The sequence below is a fragment of the Dendrobium catenatum genome, unplaced genomic scaffold (genome assembly GCF_001605985.2).
Source record: "Dendrobium catenatum unplaced genomic scaffold, ASM160598v2 fragScaff_scaffold_743, whole genome shotgun sequence".
NCBI classification, from domain to species: domain Eukaryota; kingdom Viridiplantae; phylum Streptophyta; class Magnoliopsida; order Asparagales; family Orchidaceae; genus Dendrobium; species Dendrobium catenatum.
This window is the reverse complement of record NW_021319205.1, coordinates 5,314,472-5,332,462: the sequence shown is the minus strand read 5'-3', so window position 1 is coordinate 5,332,462 and position 17,991 is coordinate 5,314,472. Positions and strand designations below refer to the sequence as shown.

Sequence of the window (17,991 nt, the reverse complement as noted above, 5' to 3'; positions counted from 1 at the left end):
AAAACCACTCGGTTCAGAGGGCCCCGGGTCGTCATAACCGTTTATCCTGCAGTGCCATTTAGCGGCAAAACTGTTGGTTAGAGGACACGTACCACGTCCTTACTCGCAGGAGATTGTTTGAGAATGAATCATAGTGATATTTTCGACTAGGCATTAGCTCTTTGTGAGCTTAAGTAAATTTTAATTTGTCCACCCTGGCAAACTATTGCGGAGGACGGATGGATTTTGTTTTAAGTGGTTAATGGTTAGATTTCATTTTGAAATATTTGGATTTTAGAATCTTGGATTTTTGGGCATTTGGATGGAACTTGGATGGTATTTGAATATATTTGTGAACCCCTCCGGTTGAGATCTGCATTCAACACGGCCATCATCGGGGTGTTTGGGGTCATTTCTATTTTTGGATTGAACGTTGTCAACTCGGCTGAGCTGTTGACCGAGGATCGGGTTTCTCGTAGGCTTTGTGCCTTTGTTTATGAATTTTCTTTGTTGAAAGCCTTGAAGCCCTAATATGAATGCATAAAATAAATATTTCGGTTGATTTCGTGACCGCATATTTATCCGATGGTTCGAACCCTGACTACTTTTATTTACTTGCTTAGGAGGATCGGGTTTCGTAGGCTTTATGCCTTTGTTTGTGAATTCTTTTGATTATAGGCATTGAAGACCTAATATAAATGTATTTAAACAAATACATCGGTCGCCACAACCGTGTATTTGTTTAAAGGTTCGAACCCTGTTGACTCATATTGATCCGTATAGGAGGATCAGGTTCGAACTTGAATTCACTTATTGACCCACACAGCATCACTAGACGTCACGTGTGTACCAATAACACGCTCGCCGGGGCCCATACGGGTGTTTGGGGGTATATCATAATTGAACCCTGTCAACTCCTTTTATTTACTTGGAAGGATCGGGTTCAAATAATTGTAGTTGTGCGTATAACTTTCATTTGGATGCACATAACTTTTCATTTAAGAGCTTGTACACGCCTTTTGTCCGCTAGTACGGGTGTTGCGGATCCGGTGGCGGTATGGTCTTGATGCTATGAGATATCTCCTCATCTTGATGTTGACTCCCCTTTCTCGTTCACCGGGGAGGTTCTTCTGGACTTTGAAGTCCGCTGCTTTGAAAAGAACTCCTTTTGAGATCGTCGGTGTAGTGGACTTATTATTTTCGATGTTTGTAGATATCAGAATTGTTTTCTTCCTGAGTATAGGATCAAGAAGGAATTTTGGAACACCGGAAAGTTTAGTTTGAATTTGTTCAAATATCTCCTCCATTATGTAAGGGGATGTCCTTTTTCGTACATCGTGTTGCCCTTGTACCCGACATACTTAGCAGCATTTTAGTCACCGTCATCGTAGATGACATCTGTACTTGTGCCCATAGTGATTCGTTGTGTCTACGATATATCCACTGTTGTTATCCACAAGCAGTTCGTATGCATTTGTAGGAGAAACGCTGTATTCACTATGTTTTCTTAGAAATGTTCGTAAGAGGGTCATTTGTACCAGTATCATATCCACCTTTCACCAATCTCAGGTGGTTTGCTTTGATGTATTTGCTCTTGCTTGTAGGGATGAATCTTTGATTGCTACATATGGGTAGGACTCGTACACCTTAAAACTGTCCGTTGCTTCTTATAGGTGTAGTACCTCGACTTTGTGGGGACTGTTGTATCTAATACGACATCTTGGAAATATTCGTAGAAGAACCATTGTCCTTGCATCACGTCCACCTTTCACCAATCTCAGGTGGATTTGCTGATTGTACTTGCTTGTATGGGGGGCAGATTCTCCACTATTGGTCTCCCGTATTGCCATCTCAATCAACAGGCATTGATACTTGTGTTGGAGGTTCCAGTGGTGCATATGAGAGGGACGCCCATGCATTTCATTCTTGCAGGTACAATGCCCCCGATCTCGTAGAGACTGTTGTAAGAGTCCACTACATTCTTTTCTTGCATGCATTGAGGTCTTATAGTTTGATTTTTCTCGTGTGTGATCCGAGTTTTGTTCTTTGCATGTGTTTGAGTCCAAGTTCAGTTTCATTCAAACTTGAATTCATCAAGTTTACAAGTCCCCACTCAACGTTGTACAGTTCGGGTTCAAGTGTTTGTTCAGTGTGCAAGTTCTTGTTAGTTCAATTATAAGCTCAAATTGATTTGATTTCAGCCCCTAATTTTAATTTCATTTTATTTGGGTTTGAGTTTTTAGAAATCATTTAGATTTTGTTCAGGTCCTCTGCTCATGTTCAATCAAGTTCAAAAGTTCACAAATCTGAGTCCACATCTTTGTTTCTTTTGAATTCAAAATAGGTCCCGAGTGCAGTTGTATTTCACCTGAAATTTCGGCAGCCTCCCGGCGTCTCCCCCGTTTAGGGGAAAAATAATGAAAAATTGGGCCTCCCGCCACGCTAGAGAAAAGCGTGTACGGTCGGTGCCCTGTTACGAGGACACCGCGTCCGTGTAAAGTCTTTCTTCCCACCACGCCAAAGAAAGGCGTGTATGGGTCTTCGGTACCTGTTGCAAGAAAAGCAGTTGTTTCCCCGCGAGCGGGTACTTATGAGTATCCCGGTCTCGTTGTAGGCGCCGCACCGGGTTCCCATCCCACCACGCTAGAGAAAAACGTGTATAGGTGATTTGCCGGCTCTACACGAACATCGAGAACAGGGCTTGGAACCGAGAGGTCGCTCAATTACCTCATTGTAGGTGTCGCGCCGGGTTCTCTTTCCACCACGCTAGAGAAATGCGTGTATAGGTGGTCTACAGGCCCGACATGCATGTCGAGGTAAGAGAGGGAATTATATATTTATTATTATTTTTACTTAATTAATTAATTATAATTAATTATATTTAATAAAATTAATTATAATTTAAAAAATAATTAAATATAATTAAAATAATTAATCATATTTAATTATAAATGATAATAATCAATTTAAGTTAAAATAATTAATTTTAATTAATTTTAATAAATTATATTTAATTATTAATAATATCCTCGTTTTAACAGAAACAATTTCATTTTTTGAGAGCTTTTATCTCCAGTTTATATTTTAAAATTTCCAAGTACGCCTATGAACATTATTTGGTATTAATACATTTCTGGTGAGTCCACTGGCATGTAGGATAATACATTTAAACTAGATGAGAGCAGACTAATATAGAAAAGAAAGTAGAAGAAAAAAAAAACAGTTTCTGAAACCCTGTTTACATAAGAAAAAGTATTCATGCAGAAAACACAACTAACCGTCTCAAAACGTAGAACAAGTACATCTCTCTTTTGTCCAATCCTGTGTGCTCTGGCCTGTGCTTGTAAGTCGACCTGAATTCATAGTAAAAGTAGTCATGCTTAATGACAAAAAATAAACAGCTTAAACAGTAAAAGTTTTTGCAAGGGAGTTGAGAATAAGAATTGCCTGAGGATTCCAATCAGTATCAAAAATTATGACAGTATCAGCAGCTTGGAGATTGACACCAACACCACCAGCTCGAATGCTACCAGAAATATATATGAAGTCAATCAGTTGCTTAATGTAAGTATTTGAGGTTAATCTTGCATAGATGTTTCAAATGTAAATACCTAAGAAGAAATATGAAAGTTTCTGAGCCAGGACGGTTAAACTCATCAATTAGGGCTCCACGATCATTTCCTGAAGTGTGCCCATCCAAACGAAGGTACTTATAGCGTTTCCAAGACAAGTACTCTTCCATAACATCAAGCAATCTGGTCATTGTTGAGAAGAAGAGAACCTACAAAAATAAGAAATATGTGTGCATAGCTTCTGCCGTCAGCCAAACTAAAAGGCAAAAAAAAGTGTCATTAAAGATCATCTTCAATTACTAGAGAATCTTTACATCTACAGCATCAGAAAGTTTTCAAGGTCAATTCAGTGTTAAAATTTTTAATGTATTTTATGCTTTCATGAAAAGTAAAACATATGATTCACAGATACGGACACTGCAAAATGGATATGACACGACACAAACATGGAACACGTCAATTATTGAAAATATAGGACATGGACACTAGTTAGATATGATATTATAATTTTTATATTTTAAAAATAGTGTATAAAAATTAAATGAGTGTGCTATTAAAAATAATTTAGAAATAATAATTTTTTTTTAAGAATTTGTGTTTAAAATGATTAATATTAGGATATCGAGAGTCCGGAGTTGATGCCTTGTATTAAGTATCAAAAGAGGAGACAATAATATTGTTGAGAATCGGGCATCGCTGTTATGCAGTAACTATCGGTCGTCAATGTCAAGAGTGCGTTTGTCGTGAATTTTGAGAGGGCATTGCTCGTCGATGTTAAGACGATGTCAGACAAAGAGGGGCTATCAAGTTGCGGTTGTAGAAATTGTTAGCGTCGAGCTTCAATATCAAGAGAACATTAGACTTTGATTTTGACATGATTTTGGACGTTGATGTTGAGATGAGATCGAATATTGTTCTGAAACCAAAGTTGCGACTCGCTAAAGAGAATTGAAAATGAGAATAGTCGATGAATGAGTTATTGAGTGCGGGGATTGCTTTGGTATTGTGGATAAGAACTAAGAAATTTAGTTTTATATTTTAAATAAATAAAATTTTAGATACAAGAAATTATAGTTAAAAAAATTTTATAAAATATTTAAGGCATGCATGTCGGATACTGCACACCACTTTGAGGAGAAGTATCAGTACATCATAGATGATATACATCTCAAATTATAGAAATAAAGAACTGGTGATAATGAATTAGGTCTTTTACTTGTTGATTTATAATTTGTGTTACTCCTAAATATGTTGATGTTCTTGAAGTTGAAGTTGAATGAGAAACTTATATTAATAAGAAGAATGAAACACTATGGACATTGCCAGGTCTATTGAATTGGGATCAATTTTTATTTCACAAGTATATAAAAGAAAGAAGCAAAGTGGGGTTTGATTTTCAAAAAAATTCAATGCTCATCTTAAATATAATAAATTATTTTTTATATTATTAATCTATTATTTTATTTTAGTATATAACTAATAAAATGTTAACTGATATAAGGATAAGGAAAAAAATATTATAACTAAAGAAGATTTTGAAGATGACTTTGACATAAATTATGAGAATTCTTCTGAAGACTGTTAAAGTGATAATAAAACTACCTCGGGTCTTGATTCTAAGGGTCTATTTAAGTTTTAAGTTAGTATGTATTTTGAATCTTGTGTTCTAGTAACATTTACTTTAAAATAAGTTATTATGTTCATAATTTACTTAATATTTTGTTATTTTTGGAATTATTTATAATTTTTTTAGTACTTTAATTTTTTCATTTTTGAGGTATACGCCTTGAGGCTTACACCTGACCTCACTAAGACAAAACATCTCGATACCTATTTTATCTTTTTAAAACTTGTTGAATTGTTACTGTTAGTATTATTAATTTACTGTACTGATTACTGATATTTAGCATGTGATATATCAAGCACGTGATATACTAAGCATGTGATTAAGATATCAATATGATACTGATATATACTACCTTGATATTATGTATGCATCATTATATGATTTTACTGTATTGATCTAAGTTCGACAGTTATTTACCGTTGTTTTTGTTTTATCGCTTTATATGATTATTTTACCAATTAATAGTATTGATACGACTGATTTCTTTATTGATTTGACCCCATACTGATTTACTAATTTTCCTACGGTACTGCCTTATTGGTTTCCGTGTCATATTGTTTTAATGTCTATAAACTTTACTACTACTGTATTCGAGTTTTACTATTTTTGTACTAATTTATAATCTTTAAGTGCTACTATTACAAATTGATTGATGACATATACAGCTTTTTTACCGTGCTGTTAGTTCAGTTATAGAAATTTAGTGATCTGTTGAGCTGTTTAGCTCATTACATGTGGTTTAAAAAATTTCATGTCAGGGAAGAGGTTCAAGGGTGTCAGACTGATTAAGATTCTGTAGGTTTACTGTTATTTGTTTCTTTTTATTTTGTAGTTATTCTTTTGTGCTCAGGACTGAAAAGATATACTGTAATTGTAATTCCTGAGTATTAGATATGATTTTGAGAGCACTTGGAATGAATTCACTAAAGTGTTCCAGATGTGGTTTGTACCTCGGTCAGCGCGGTGACAAATGCAAGAAGATTTCATTAAATTGGAGTAGGGACGAAAGACAGTGGTGTAGTATGAAGTCGAGTTTGCTGCACTTGCGAGGTATGCTCCTCACTTGATTTTTACGGTTGAGGAAAAGTGTTACAGATTTCTATAAGGGTTGAACACGGAGTTGAGACATCCATTAATGCCTTTGCAGATCCAGGAATTTTCTGAGTTAGTGGAGCACGCCAGATTGATAGAGATTGATTTGACAGTATCGACGTCCAAGTATGATGTGGGTTCCATGTATGATAGTAGCAAGAGGACTAAGAAAGAATCAAGCATGGATAGGGACAATGTGAATGATAAGAAAGAAGATACAATGATTCGAGGGAATCTGGATTGATGACATCTACTGACAGCTACGACGAATATGTTCATTGTGGAAGAAGACATTCAGGTTAGTGCCACCTATGGACGAGGCGATGTTTTCACTGTGAACAATAGGGACACAAGGTAACAGATTGTCCTCAAGGGATTTAAAGGTTGAGTTGATTTTGGTGTAGGACAGTCTAAACAGACTAAATGATAGAGGATTGCAGAATTGAGAGCATATAATGAAAGCTTAGTAAACAAGATTGTGATACGATTAGAGGGGGCGACCAGCATCGCCATCCGATCCAGGATGGACCAAACCAGCCATCTGGTTGGGCAGAACCTGGAGCAGAAAATAGGGAAAATTCTGCCCCCTTGTGAGGCAAAGCAAAGCTGTGATTCATCATATTAGAAGGAGAAATAAGTAGCGAATTATTTAGGGAAAGATTTCTAATTTGAGTTTAAATAAGAGGGAATATTATTTAAGGATGTTTTTTAAAATATGTTTAATTATTTAAGAAGGTTTCATAAATTATGTTTAATTATTTAGGAAGATTTTCTAAATCATGGTTAATTATTTAGAATTTTTTTAAAATCATGTTTAATTTTTTAGGAAGGTTCTATTTATGTTTTTGTGTTCTAGGACAATTTAAAGGGGAGTTGCCTATTGTTTAGAGTATGATTTTGCTGAGTTCATTTTTTCTAGTGTTTGTTGTGAGTTTCTAGCGGTGTTTAGGGTTTGTGTGACAGTTGATCCACCTCTCGAATAGTAGATAAATTGTATCTTTCATTATTTATTAAAGGAGAGAGAAAGGAAAGCAGGGGTTTTGGCCGCCGGATTTCTTCATCGTCTTTATGAAAATTTTTGCAATTGAGGTAAGTGACTTAAATCTTATCTCCATTTTCAAATATTTCAATTTTAACTGCTGGATTTTCCTCAAAATTAATTTTAGTACATTTTCCCTGGTTTTATTGAACCTTCATTGCGTAATTTTTTATATATTATCATATTGAATATTTTGAACATTATGACTGCAATATTTTAAATTTTGCCAGTTAACATAAAAGATATTAAATTTTGTATGAATTTTCCTTAATGGAAATTGACAACTTATTGTATGAATATTTGCTAAAATAGGCATTAAAAATGTATACTGGTATGTGGTTGAGTAATAGTAGTTGCATTTGCTGTTATAAAATATTGTGATAGTAATATTTGAAGACAAGTAAAAGCTAGTTTTATTGATGTTGGCTGGAGACTAATTGACTTGTATAGGATAGCGGGCCTATGGACTTCATTTTAAATATTGTGATTTGATATTTTTCAGTACTAATTTAAGTGATTTATGATTGGGAGTTATTAGGAGTTATTATAATACTGACGGGTAAGGAGTGACGACACTGTTTACTGAGTCAACGGTTATTAACAATTAATTTATTACTGGAAAACACTGCTTTGCCAGGATTCTTTGCTTGTTTAGTGTGACTGCTGAAATGCATATGACATATTCATTGTTACTGCACAACTTTATTGATATTGCATTAATTTTTTGTCACTATATGGATTACTGTTATAGCATTGATTTTTAATTATTGCCATTGGATTTATTGGTATCGATATAGACATTGATACTATTATTGATACTACTACTGATTCATTGCTACTATTACTGATTACTGATACTGAGCATGTGACATACTAAACACGTGATATACTGAGCATGCAATTAAGATATCGATATGATACTTATATAGACTAACTGGATTGTATACATACATCGTTATAAGATTTTACTGTATTGATCTGAGTTTGACTGTTATTTACTGATGCTTTAGTTTTACTGCTTTATACGATTGCTTTATTGATTGATAGTACTGATACTTCAACTATTTTATTGATTCAACATCCGTGTTGGTTTACTGATTTTCTTATTATAATGCTTTATTGGTTTTCGTACCATATTATTTTACTATCTATAGACTTTACTACTACTGCATGAGAGTTTTACAATTTCTGCAATGATTCACGATCTTTGATTGCTAGTGTTATAAATTAATTGATGACAAGCATACTGCTTCTTTACTGTACTTTGAGTTTTATTGTCTGATTTTAGTAACCTGTAAGGCTGTTTTGCTCATTATATGTTGTTTAAATAGTTTCAGATCAGGAAAGAGGTTCAGGAGTGTGAGATTGATCAGTATTATGTAGGTTTATTATTATTTTGTTTCTGTATGTTTTATTGTTATTATCTTATACTTAGGACTTGTAAGATATGCCGCAATTATAATTCTTGAGTATTGTATATGATTTTGGAAACAATGATAATAGTTATATATAATGATATTTTCAATTATAGAATTATTTTCGCTGATAATTATTGATAAATGAAATTAGATAGCTCTGGTTGTATAATAAAAGATAAAAGATAGAATTTCCGTTGAAGACACTTCCTCTTACATTGCTCATCCCTACTCGACCTCCACTTCCATAAGGCTTAACTAACTCCTGCTCGCCAACCTCCTACCCTTATGCAAGACAAAATCGAATCCAAACTGCATGTATGTACTCCATTGTCCAAGTTGCCCCTCAACTCTATTATTATTATTATCATCATCATCAGCAACATCATCAAAAAATAAAATAAAAAGAAAGAGGAGAGATTTTCAAAAAAAAAAAAAAAAGAGAGAGAAAGTTGTGTTTGAACCTCACTGTTTCTTATAATTGTTTGTAGTCGTCACCTCGATCACAAAGGTAAAATTCTCACTAAACTCAACAAAATCATAAAATCCTATTGGCGACACTTACAATAGGAGTAGATCACCTGCATGCTTTTTTCTTAGCATGATGGGAGAAAGCTCATACATTATGCTTACAACAAAACGAGTAGGTCCTTTACATGCTTTTCTATAGCGTGATGGGTAGATCTAGTACCTAAAATTTCTTTTACACGGGGAGATATTAGGAGGCTATCGAAATTTGAATTGAACACTTACAAGGAACAAAATCTAACAAAACTCTTAAAATTAAAAGATAAGCATGGGACTTGTAATGAGCATAATAGCTTGCTTATAAGCAGGGGACTTGTAGTATGCACAACAACTTTATGGGGAATAATAGGGGACTTGTAACAAACATGACAACTTGCCTACGGGCATGGGTAGGGGACTCGTAACACTATGTTATGGGTAAGAACAGGAGATTTGTAACACAAATGTGTTAGAACGATCCACTAGACCGGTCCAGCCGGTCCAAGTGGGACCGGCTTACGGGCGAAACAACGACATTCTTCCGCAGCAGCTGCGGATGCCGCGTGAGCCGCCGAAGCAAACGAAACATGTTAGGAAGGATTTTTTAGGGTTTTGGGAGGGAAATTCGAATTTAGGGACTGTTTAGTGATTTCCTTTTGATTTGTATGCATTAAATACTTTGTTTTTCTATGGTTAGGGCATATTGAATTTGGCTGAAATTTGAGATCTCTTAGATTTAGGTTTTCCTTTGGGCTCTAGCGGCGTCTAGATATTTGGGAGAGATCGATCCTCTTCTCGAATAGAGGTTCAATTGTATCTTGTTATTTTCCATTCATCAAATAATACAAAGTATATGTTGTTTTCATGGTTTGTGCGGACTTTTGTTTAGAATTCTCATTGCTTTTCAAAGATTAATAGGAAATACTTGAAATCTACAAGTGTTTCCTATCAAATTGGTATCATAGCAAGCCTTGGGACCGTTCGTGGGCTGATTTGGGCGAATTTCTGCGGCTGATTTTTGGTCGGGAAAGAAGAAAGTTGTTTTTGTAATCCAAATCCAGAATTTTTGGATCTACAAAAATCCGAATCAAGATGGCGGCCAAGAAAGTAGATGCGTTTGAAGAAGGCTTTAAGGGGAGATGAACCAAATCAAAACCATGGTGGAGGACATAATTTCTTCCATGGAAGGGCAAGTTGCGGACTTATGGGAGATGATGAAGAAGATATTAGAATTCCATAATCATTCGGTGGCTTCGTGGCAAGAGGGCCAGAATAACAGAATACAAATTCTAAAATCCGTAAGGATGAAGAGGAGGTAGAGATCGTAGAGGGAGAAAGGAGAAGACCCCATATGGAGCCTTTCTAGAGGGAGGATAGAGGAGATAGATTTGGGGAAAGTAATGAGTATGGAGGGCAGGAGCAATGGGGTGCTGATTGGGAACATAGGGAAAGAAATTATGGCCACTGAGGGGCTAATTTTGAAGAGAGGATAGGGGAATTCAAAGGAGGTTATGTGTATGAAAATGGAAGGGAAGATCGGGAGACTTGGGGGGGGGGGGGGCGAACACTTGGGAAAGGGGAAACTAGAGAGGAATGAGGGGAAACGGAGGAGATCAGAAGATGAGGTAGTTGAAGGTGCCTATCTTCGAGGGGGAGGATGTATTTGGGTGGATTTATAAGGTGGAGAGATACTTCACCGTCAATGGGTTGACGGAGGAGGAGAAGTTGACAGTGGCAGGTTTGTGCTTTGAAGGGAAGTCTATTATGGTATCAGTGGAGAGAATAGAGGAGACCTATCTGGAATTGCAGTGAATTCAAGGACTGCATAATAGAATGCTTCCAAACCAACTGGGGAGGAGATTTCTATGAACAGTTCTTTGCTCTGACATAGGAGGGATCGGTAGCAGACTATCGGGAGTGATTTGAGCACCTAGCCAGTAAGGTGGAGCGATTATCAGATACAGTATTGGAGGAGAATTTCATAAAGGGGTTGAAGGAAAAGATATGAGTAGCAATGAAGGTTCTCATTCCTCGTGACTTGGGGGAGGCCATGAAGTTGACCCAGTTGGTGGAAAATCAGAATAATCTAGAGAAGGGAGCCAGGAGCAGCAGCTCAGGAGGCTTTTACAGGACGACAATCACTCTTCTAGCACCTAAGGTGCATGCATCAGACAACATTAATGAGACCACCATGGAGAAGCCAGAAGGGAGTGGGGAAAATTTCAAGAGGCTGACAGAGAAGGAGATGCAGGAGAAGAGGCCAAAAGAGTTGTGTTCAGGTGCGAGGAGAAGTATACACCAAGAGATCGGTGCAAGGACCGAACTCTTCATGTTCTCACCGTCTGCGATGATGAGGAAATTGAGAAGGGAGGTGAGGAAGAATTAGAAGAAGAGATGGAGGAGAAGTTGCATTTGGATCTAGCCGAGGTTTCCCTGAATTCTATAGTATGATTCACTTCGAATCATACGATGAAGGTGAAGGGGGCAATAGCAGGCATGGAGGTGATAGTTTTGATTGATAGTGGTGCTACCCATAATTTCATTTCCACTCAGGTCGTCAACCAACTGAGAGTGAAATTGGTGGACACCAGTTATTATGGGGTGATGATGGGTACAGGGAAGATGGCGAAAGGCTAGAGGATATGTAGAGTGATTTTGACCATCCAGGGGATTCAGGTAAGGGAGAATTTTCTCCCACTAGAGTTAGGAAGTACTAATGTCATCATGGGGATGAAGTGGTTGCAAATCTTGGGGAAAATCAAGGACAATTGGGAAGCACTCACGATTTTATTAATGGTGGATGGGAGAAAGGTGGCTGTAAGGGGAGATGCAGGGCTATCCAAAGCCATGATATCACTTAAGACCACGGTTAGGAGCCTACAAGAGGTGGGGGAAGATTATTTGGTGGGACTACACAAGCTGGATGTGATCAGGATGGAGGGAGGGAATGTTTCTCTTTCAGTGCAACCCTTGATTCAACAATTTGGTAAGGATTTTCAACCACCTCAAGGATGACCACCTCCACGGGAACATGAGCTTATTTTCACCTTGAGGACAAAGTGGATCTTTGGGAGAGGAGTATTGTTAGACCGGTCCATTGGGCTGGTCCAGGCGGGACCGGCTTACGGGCGAAACAACGGCATTCTTTCACAGGTTGCGGATGCCGCGTGTGCTGCCGAAGCAAACAAAGCATGTTAGGAAGGATTTTTGAGGGTTTTGGGAGGGAAATTTGAATGTAGGGACTTTAGAAATTTCTTTTTGATTTGTATGTATTAAATACTTTGTTTTCCTAGGGTTAAGGCATCTTGAATTTGGATGAAATTTGATATCTCTTAGATTTAGGTTTTTCTTTGGGCTCTAGCGGTGTCTACATGTTTGGGAGAGATCGATCCTCCTCTTGAATGGAGGATCAATTGTATCTTGCTATTTTTCATTTTCCTTTCATCAAATAATACAAATTATCTTCTGTTTTCGTTGTTTTGTGCGGTCTTTTGTGAAGAATTCTCGCTCTTTTCCGAAGATTGATAGGAAATACTTAAGATCTACAAGTGTTTCCTATCGAAATGTTGTTGCCCACCTACGAACAAGGATAATGGACTTTCGATGCACATATTAATCCGCCTACAGGCAAAGAACAATGCCTTATAATGCACATAATAGCTCACCAAACTATCATAGCATTTGTCAATACACAATAATCAAGAATCCAAAACATTATATATGCAAAATAAATTCATTATGAACAAGTGATCATAAAATTGGAACTTCTATTATTGCCGGTATTTTCATCTTTTGATTAAGAAATGTTATAAAATTTAGATTTAAAAATTTGACGCTTTCTGTACTAGATATTGAGTATCTCACCTCATTTTCTGAGTTAGTTTGATGGATGTGATCCCTTACGATGCCCGTCTTCTTTTACTTTTATAAAAACTTAAAAGTAAATTATGATTTTCATAAATAATAATTGTCCATAATTTAGAAATTCAATTTACAACAAAATCTCAAAAATAAGATTTTACCTCAATTAAATTTCTCCTTATTCAAGTTTCTTATTCCCACAACACAAATCAAACATGATAGAATTTTCATACTCTTTCTTTCTGCATCTGTCTCTTTACTTTTCTTTCTCTCTCTTCTCCTTTTTTTTCTTTTACTTTCTTTGCTTTTTCCTTTTACTTTTTCGGTTACTACAGTACCTTATGCCGGAAATTCACTACTGTAGGATCGCTGCAGTAATTATGTACAGTAAGATAGCTAGAATTCCTTTGCTGCAAGACCCGATTCAATTTTTTATTTTTTTTTTTTGCATCGCTTTTGTGTTCTTCACTCATGGCACCTCCTTTTCACTACCAATCGAAGGAGAGAAAATGGCGTGAGCACGTTGAGGATAATTTAATATAAAGTAGGTTTAAGAATTATATTAAATTTAACAAATTTGAGTTCCGCTGCCTTAAAAGTTGGATGAGGTCATCGGAAGAAAAAATATTTTTTCAGAATAATCTTAATGATCACCAAATGTAGCTTTAAATTAGAAAGAATTGTGAATAACTTTGAAAAGGCCCTACCCCAACTAGATAGGATGAGATTGATATGATGATTATTTCAGTAAGTATTAAGTTTTCTTTCTTTCCCTGATAAGGAGATTAGCAAGCTTAGATTTCATGCTAAATTACGATGTGGCTTAGAATCAAATGGCTTGGTGCATCCAACAGGATTAATGTCACAAAATTCTTCAAGCATATTGTGAATTCTTGTTGCAGTTTATATTTCTGTACTTGACGTTTTGTAAACAGTCGTATGATTAAATTATGCACCTTGTTGTTGATTAATCATTGTTTATTTTATGCTGCATCATTGCTATAATCCACTTAAATAATAATAGGTTTTAAACTTAAATGCAATATTGTGTATGATAAATGAAAAATTAGTTGTTGAGAGCTCAGATAATGTTTATGAAGAGGCTTATTTATATTTCTTATTTGCTACGAGGGTGCACTGTATTGTGGTCTATATTTGAAGTGTGCCTTTTCTTGAAAATTAATTCAATGATCTGTCTATGCAGGATGTTGCCTTTCTTTTGTTGAAAGAGTCATGGGATTTTGAAAAGAATCCTATGGCTAGCAAAGGATCTCCACTCCATGGTCCAAGAATTAGGCTAATTGAGCAGGCACAGAAGCTTTTTTCTGAGACTAAAGAACATAACTTTGAATCAAAAGCTTCTGAAGAGCATGCAAAATTATTGAGGTAAACTAAAATAGATTAACTTGCAAGAGAAAGTTCAAAATAGTCTCCCGACTATGAGTTAAGTGCACAACTTTGTCTTAGAGTTTTGCATTGTCCCAATTTAGTATCTCAATTATTAAAAATTGATGCAATTTGGTTCGAGTGACAAAAATAACAGTTAAATTTAACACAAAAATTAAATGCGAGGATATTTTAAGTAGGGCAAGTGTATGTGAGATTGTATTTCTTATGTTGCTCTAGTTTATCACCTAATAAATTCTAACAAATACAAAAAACATTAGTGAAAGTTAACATGCTAAATAATAAGAGTGGATAATTAGTAAAAGAAATATTTATGAGTTTCATGCTAATAAGTTATTATGCCATAAATTATATTGGTAATTATTATTTATCTTTTTCAATATTTAACTGTCTATTGTAAAAAAAAAAAAAAAACTGTCTATTGTATAACCACCGAAAATTTGAAAAATAATTAAATATCCTCCTTACATTATATTTGCTTTACCGCTCGCATGCACAGTCTTAAGCCCTAGTCGCTTGCATGCAGCTTGTTGGAGATCATCCCAAGCTACTTGAATGCTTTTGCGCTTGCAGTTCAAACTTCTCAATCCCTCGTTGCTCCTCAGCATATATCTTACACTCGCACGAGAACTTAAACAATAAGTAGCATTGTAAAAAATAAAATAAAATTATAATGTTTTTACTAAAATGCTTCCCTTAAATTATGAATTGTTGCATTTTCTGTTAAATATGACAGTTTTGTAAATGATAGAATCAAATTTAATCAATTTTCAGTAGTCGAGGGATTAAATTAGGATAGTGCATAACTCTGCGACTAAATTAGGCACTTATTATAATTGGGGGGCTATTTTTAACTTTTTCATATAATTTGCTGATAATTGCTCCGTTTAAAGCCTTTATCATCTTTTAGCTTATGCACTGCTAAAATATACTGCTATGTGATGATAAAATCTAGATTCAAAAAATATTGATTCTAAAGCACAAGTAACATTTTGATACTTGTTTTTTAAACATCTGTTCATATGTTAGTTTTTTTCTAGGATGCATATGATTTATTCTTTAATGATCAAGGAAATTGGTCCATCTGAAGGATCCATCACAATGAGGACATAAAAGCTTATGACGTGAAATGATTACGGTAGTATAAAAATGTTTAAGTTCCTTATCGAGGTTCTTTAGGAGGTTAATTTCTCTCTTGGGATTAGTTTTTACTATTTGGTTCTAATATATCTAACTTAAAGTTCATTTGGTTGTTTTAACTTTGAAAACATATCTTAAAAAACAGTAATGTTTGTCATTTCCATCATTTGTTTGAATGCATTTTGAACCAACATTAATTTTAAATACTGCAAGTTTTCTTAAAATTTTTTCAAAAGTGATAATTTCATTTTCAAATAATTGAATAAAAATTAAATTATAGCCTCTTTAGTGTTGAAAATCAAATAAAATGAAAAAAAAGTGCTAACCGCAATACGTTGGCACTCTTCCACACGTCCAAGATCGTGTCTAAAATAATTGCGCGATCACAAATAAAAGAAAAGGAAAAACAATGAGTGAAAGAAACTTACGCTCACTTAGCACTTTCACAATCGAGAGAAAGTTCCTGTCGATCGGCCTCCCAACAGCCCATGAACGAGGCTCGTGCTTGTTCGCCTCCAAAAATATGCACGGACGATTGGATGTGTTGCGACCCCAGTAGCTCCCGTCCGACCCCTTTACCTCTGGTGCCCGCACATGACTCAACCTCATGCGCCGTTGCTGATCGAGCTTAACCTCCAGCGATCTGTATGTGAACCGCGCAATGTTAGGCCGCCCGAACCTTCTTCTTGTTGAATTTCTGTTGGCCTCCCTCACATGTTACTGAAGCAACCAATGCAGACGACCCTGACTGAATAGCCTACCTGCACCATCCAAACCCCTAGGGGTCCATCCGCTTTTGAGTGCTACCTCGCCTCCAATGACCTTCCCGACCACGACTAGTTCTCAACTCGCGTCCAGGCTCGACGCCCCTCTATGCGCGACTCCGACCCAATCGACCGCAAGCTTTCGTGTGCAAACTACCGCATTTTTGTATGCGTGAGTGGCTCGCCCTGTCCGATCCTGCACACATGCCTGGTCCTCCTACGCGAACAAGACTTCTGGCTTTCTTGAAATCGTGAGGAAGAAGAGAGGTTTATTTTATTTCATTATTATTATTATAATTAATAGTAATAAATAGCAATCTGAGAGCTTCAGTTAAAATTTTAATTTAAAATTCAATTAAACTAAAATTTAATCTCAATTTAAAAAATTTCAATTAAATAATCTATTAAATTTATAATTTAAAACTTTAAATAAATTAGCCTAAATAAATAAATAATTAAGAGAATGAAAAAAAATAAAATTCAACTGTAAGCTATAGTTTAATTAATTGAATATTTGATTAAGCTAAAATCTAATTGAGCATTAATTCAAAATATTTAATTTAATTTACTAATTAATTAAAATAAAGTTAAACTGTGATTAATTAAATACCTAATTAAAATTAAATCTTTTAATTAATTTAACAATTGATTAGCCATTTTAACTAATTTAAGAAATCAATTCAACTTCTAATTAAATTTTAATTAATTGAGTAATAAACATAAAGATTTAATTTTAAAATTAAAACTTTAAATTAGCTTAATTAACCAAAAAATTTTCAAAAATGCAAATATAAATGCAGTGAGGCGAGAGTCAAGCGGGTGAAGTTTTGCATTTTCAATTAATTAATAAAAAGACAAAAAATAATGTTTTCCACTATGCAAACCTTAATACAACGTACACTAACACCAAACTCCTAAAACTAAGTAAATAGAAAACAGAAAGAAAACTTCAAAAGAAACCCCAAACAAATCTAAGAAGCTCATGGTAAGCTCCAGCTCCTTGCAAGCTCTTTCTCCTAAAAGACCCTGCAGCTTCAAGCTCTAGCTTCTGCAACTCTTAGGTATAAACACCTGCAAACAAGTAAACAAAATGTGGGCTCCGAAAATTTAGCCCCGGCCTCCCCGCCGCACTGATGATTGTTTTTTGCTTTTCTTCTTTGGCGATGGAGTTTTAACGGATATGTTCCTGGGTAAATTTTGGAAGGCAGATGAGTTTGTAGATAAGACACTACCCATAAATTTTTCCCTCATTTTGTGAGGACTTTATGATATGAGTTCTGGTTTCCTATAGGCGCAAGCACCTATAGTTAATTACCCCTCTCGATCATGAGAGAGAACTTTCGATTAAGGCTAGTCGTCAATCAGATATGTAGAGATACGTGTTATCTGACATATAATAGTAGCAATAAGTTTTGATATGGGATTTGGGTTTGGATTTGAAAATTTGAAAAGGGCTTGATATTTAAAATTGGAAATTTTATCATCTTGCACTTAAAGCGGATGGTGGGGGAATGGATGATAGACCCGATCAAGATCCCATAGTTCCGTCGTCCTAGACCATCATGGTCGATATCATGACCGCATATTT

General features: G+C 35.5%; 2 protein-coding genes across 2 annotated transcripts in view; one reads left to right on the top strand and one right to left on the bottom strand.

Moving 5' to 3' along the window:
• Window positions 1–17,991, top strand: part of LOC110114087 (protein VACUOLELESS1) — a 165,347-nt gene that overhangs the window by 74,824 nt on the left and 72,532 nt on the right. Inside the window, exon 11 of the mRNA XM_028696467.1 lies at window positions 14,297–14,478. Coding sequence (XP_028552300.1) covers window positions 14,297–14,478 — 182 coding nt within the window. The remainder of the gene's footprint in view (window positions 1–14,296; window positions 14,479–17,991) is intronic.
• On the bottom strand, window positions 3,071–3,793 carry LOC110093291 (chromatin structure-remodeling complex protein SYD-like). The gene is made up of 3 exons (XM_028696468.1): window positions 3,591–3,793; window positions 3,427–3,505; window positions 3,071–3,332 (listed from the first exon to the last, which is right to left on the bottom strand). Exons 1-3 carry the CDS (start codon window positions 3,740–3,742, stop codon window positions 3,102–3,104), a joined length of 462 nt encoding a protein of 153 aa, XP_028552301.1. The 5' UTR covers window positions 3,743–3,793; the 3' UTR covers window positions 3,071–3,101.

Bases quoted from the DNA above. Each gene is read 5' to 3' on its own strand.
- LOC110093291 (XM_028696468.1), bottom strand. From the start codon at position 3,742: ATGACCAGATTGCTTGATGTTATGGAAGAGTACTTGTCTTGGAAACGC. The intron at 3,506-3,590 runs GTATTTACATTT...TATTTCTGGTAG, and splicing joins ACTTTCATATTTCTTCTTAG to CATTCGAGCTGGTGGTGTTG. The intron at 3,333-3,426 runs GCAATTCTTATT...CTATGAATTCAG, and splicing joins ATACTGATTGGAATCCTCAG to GTCGACTTACAAGCACAGGC.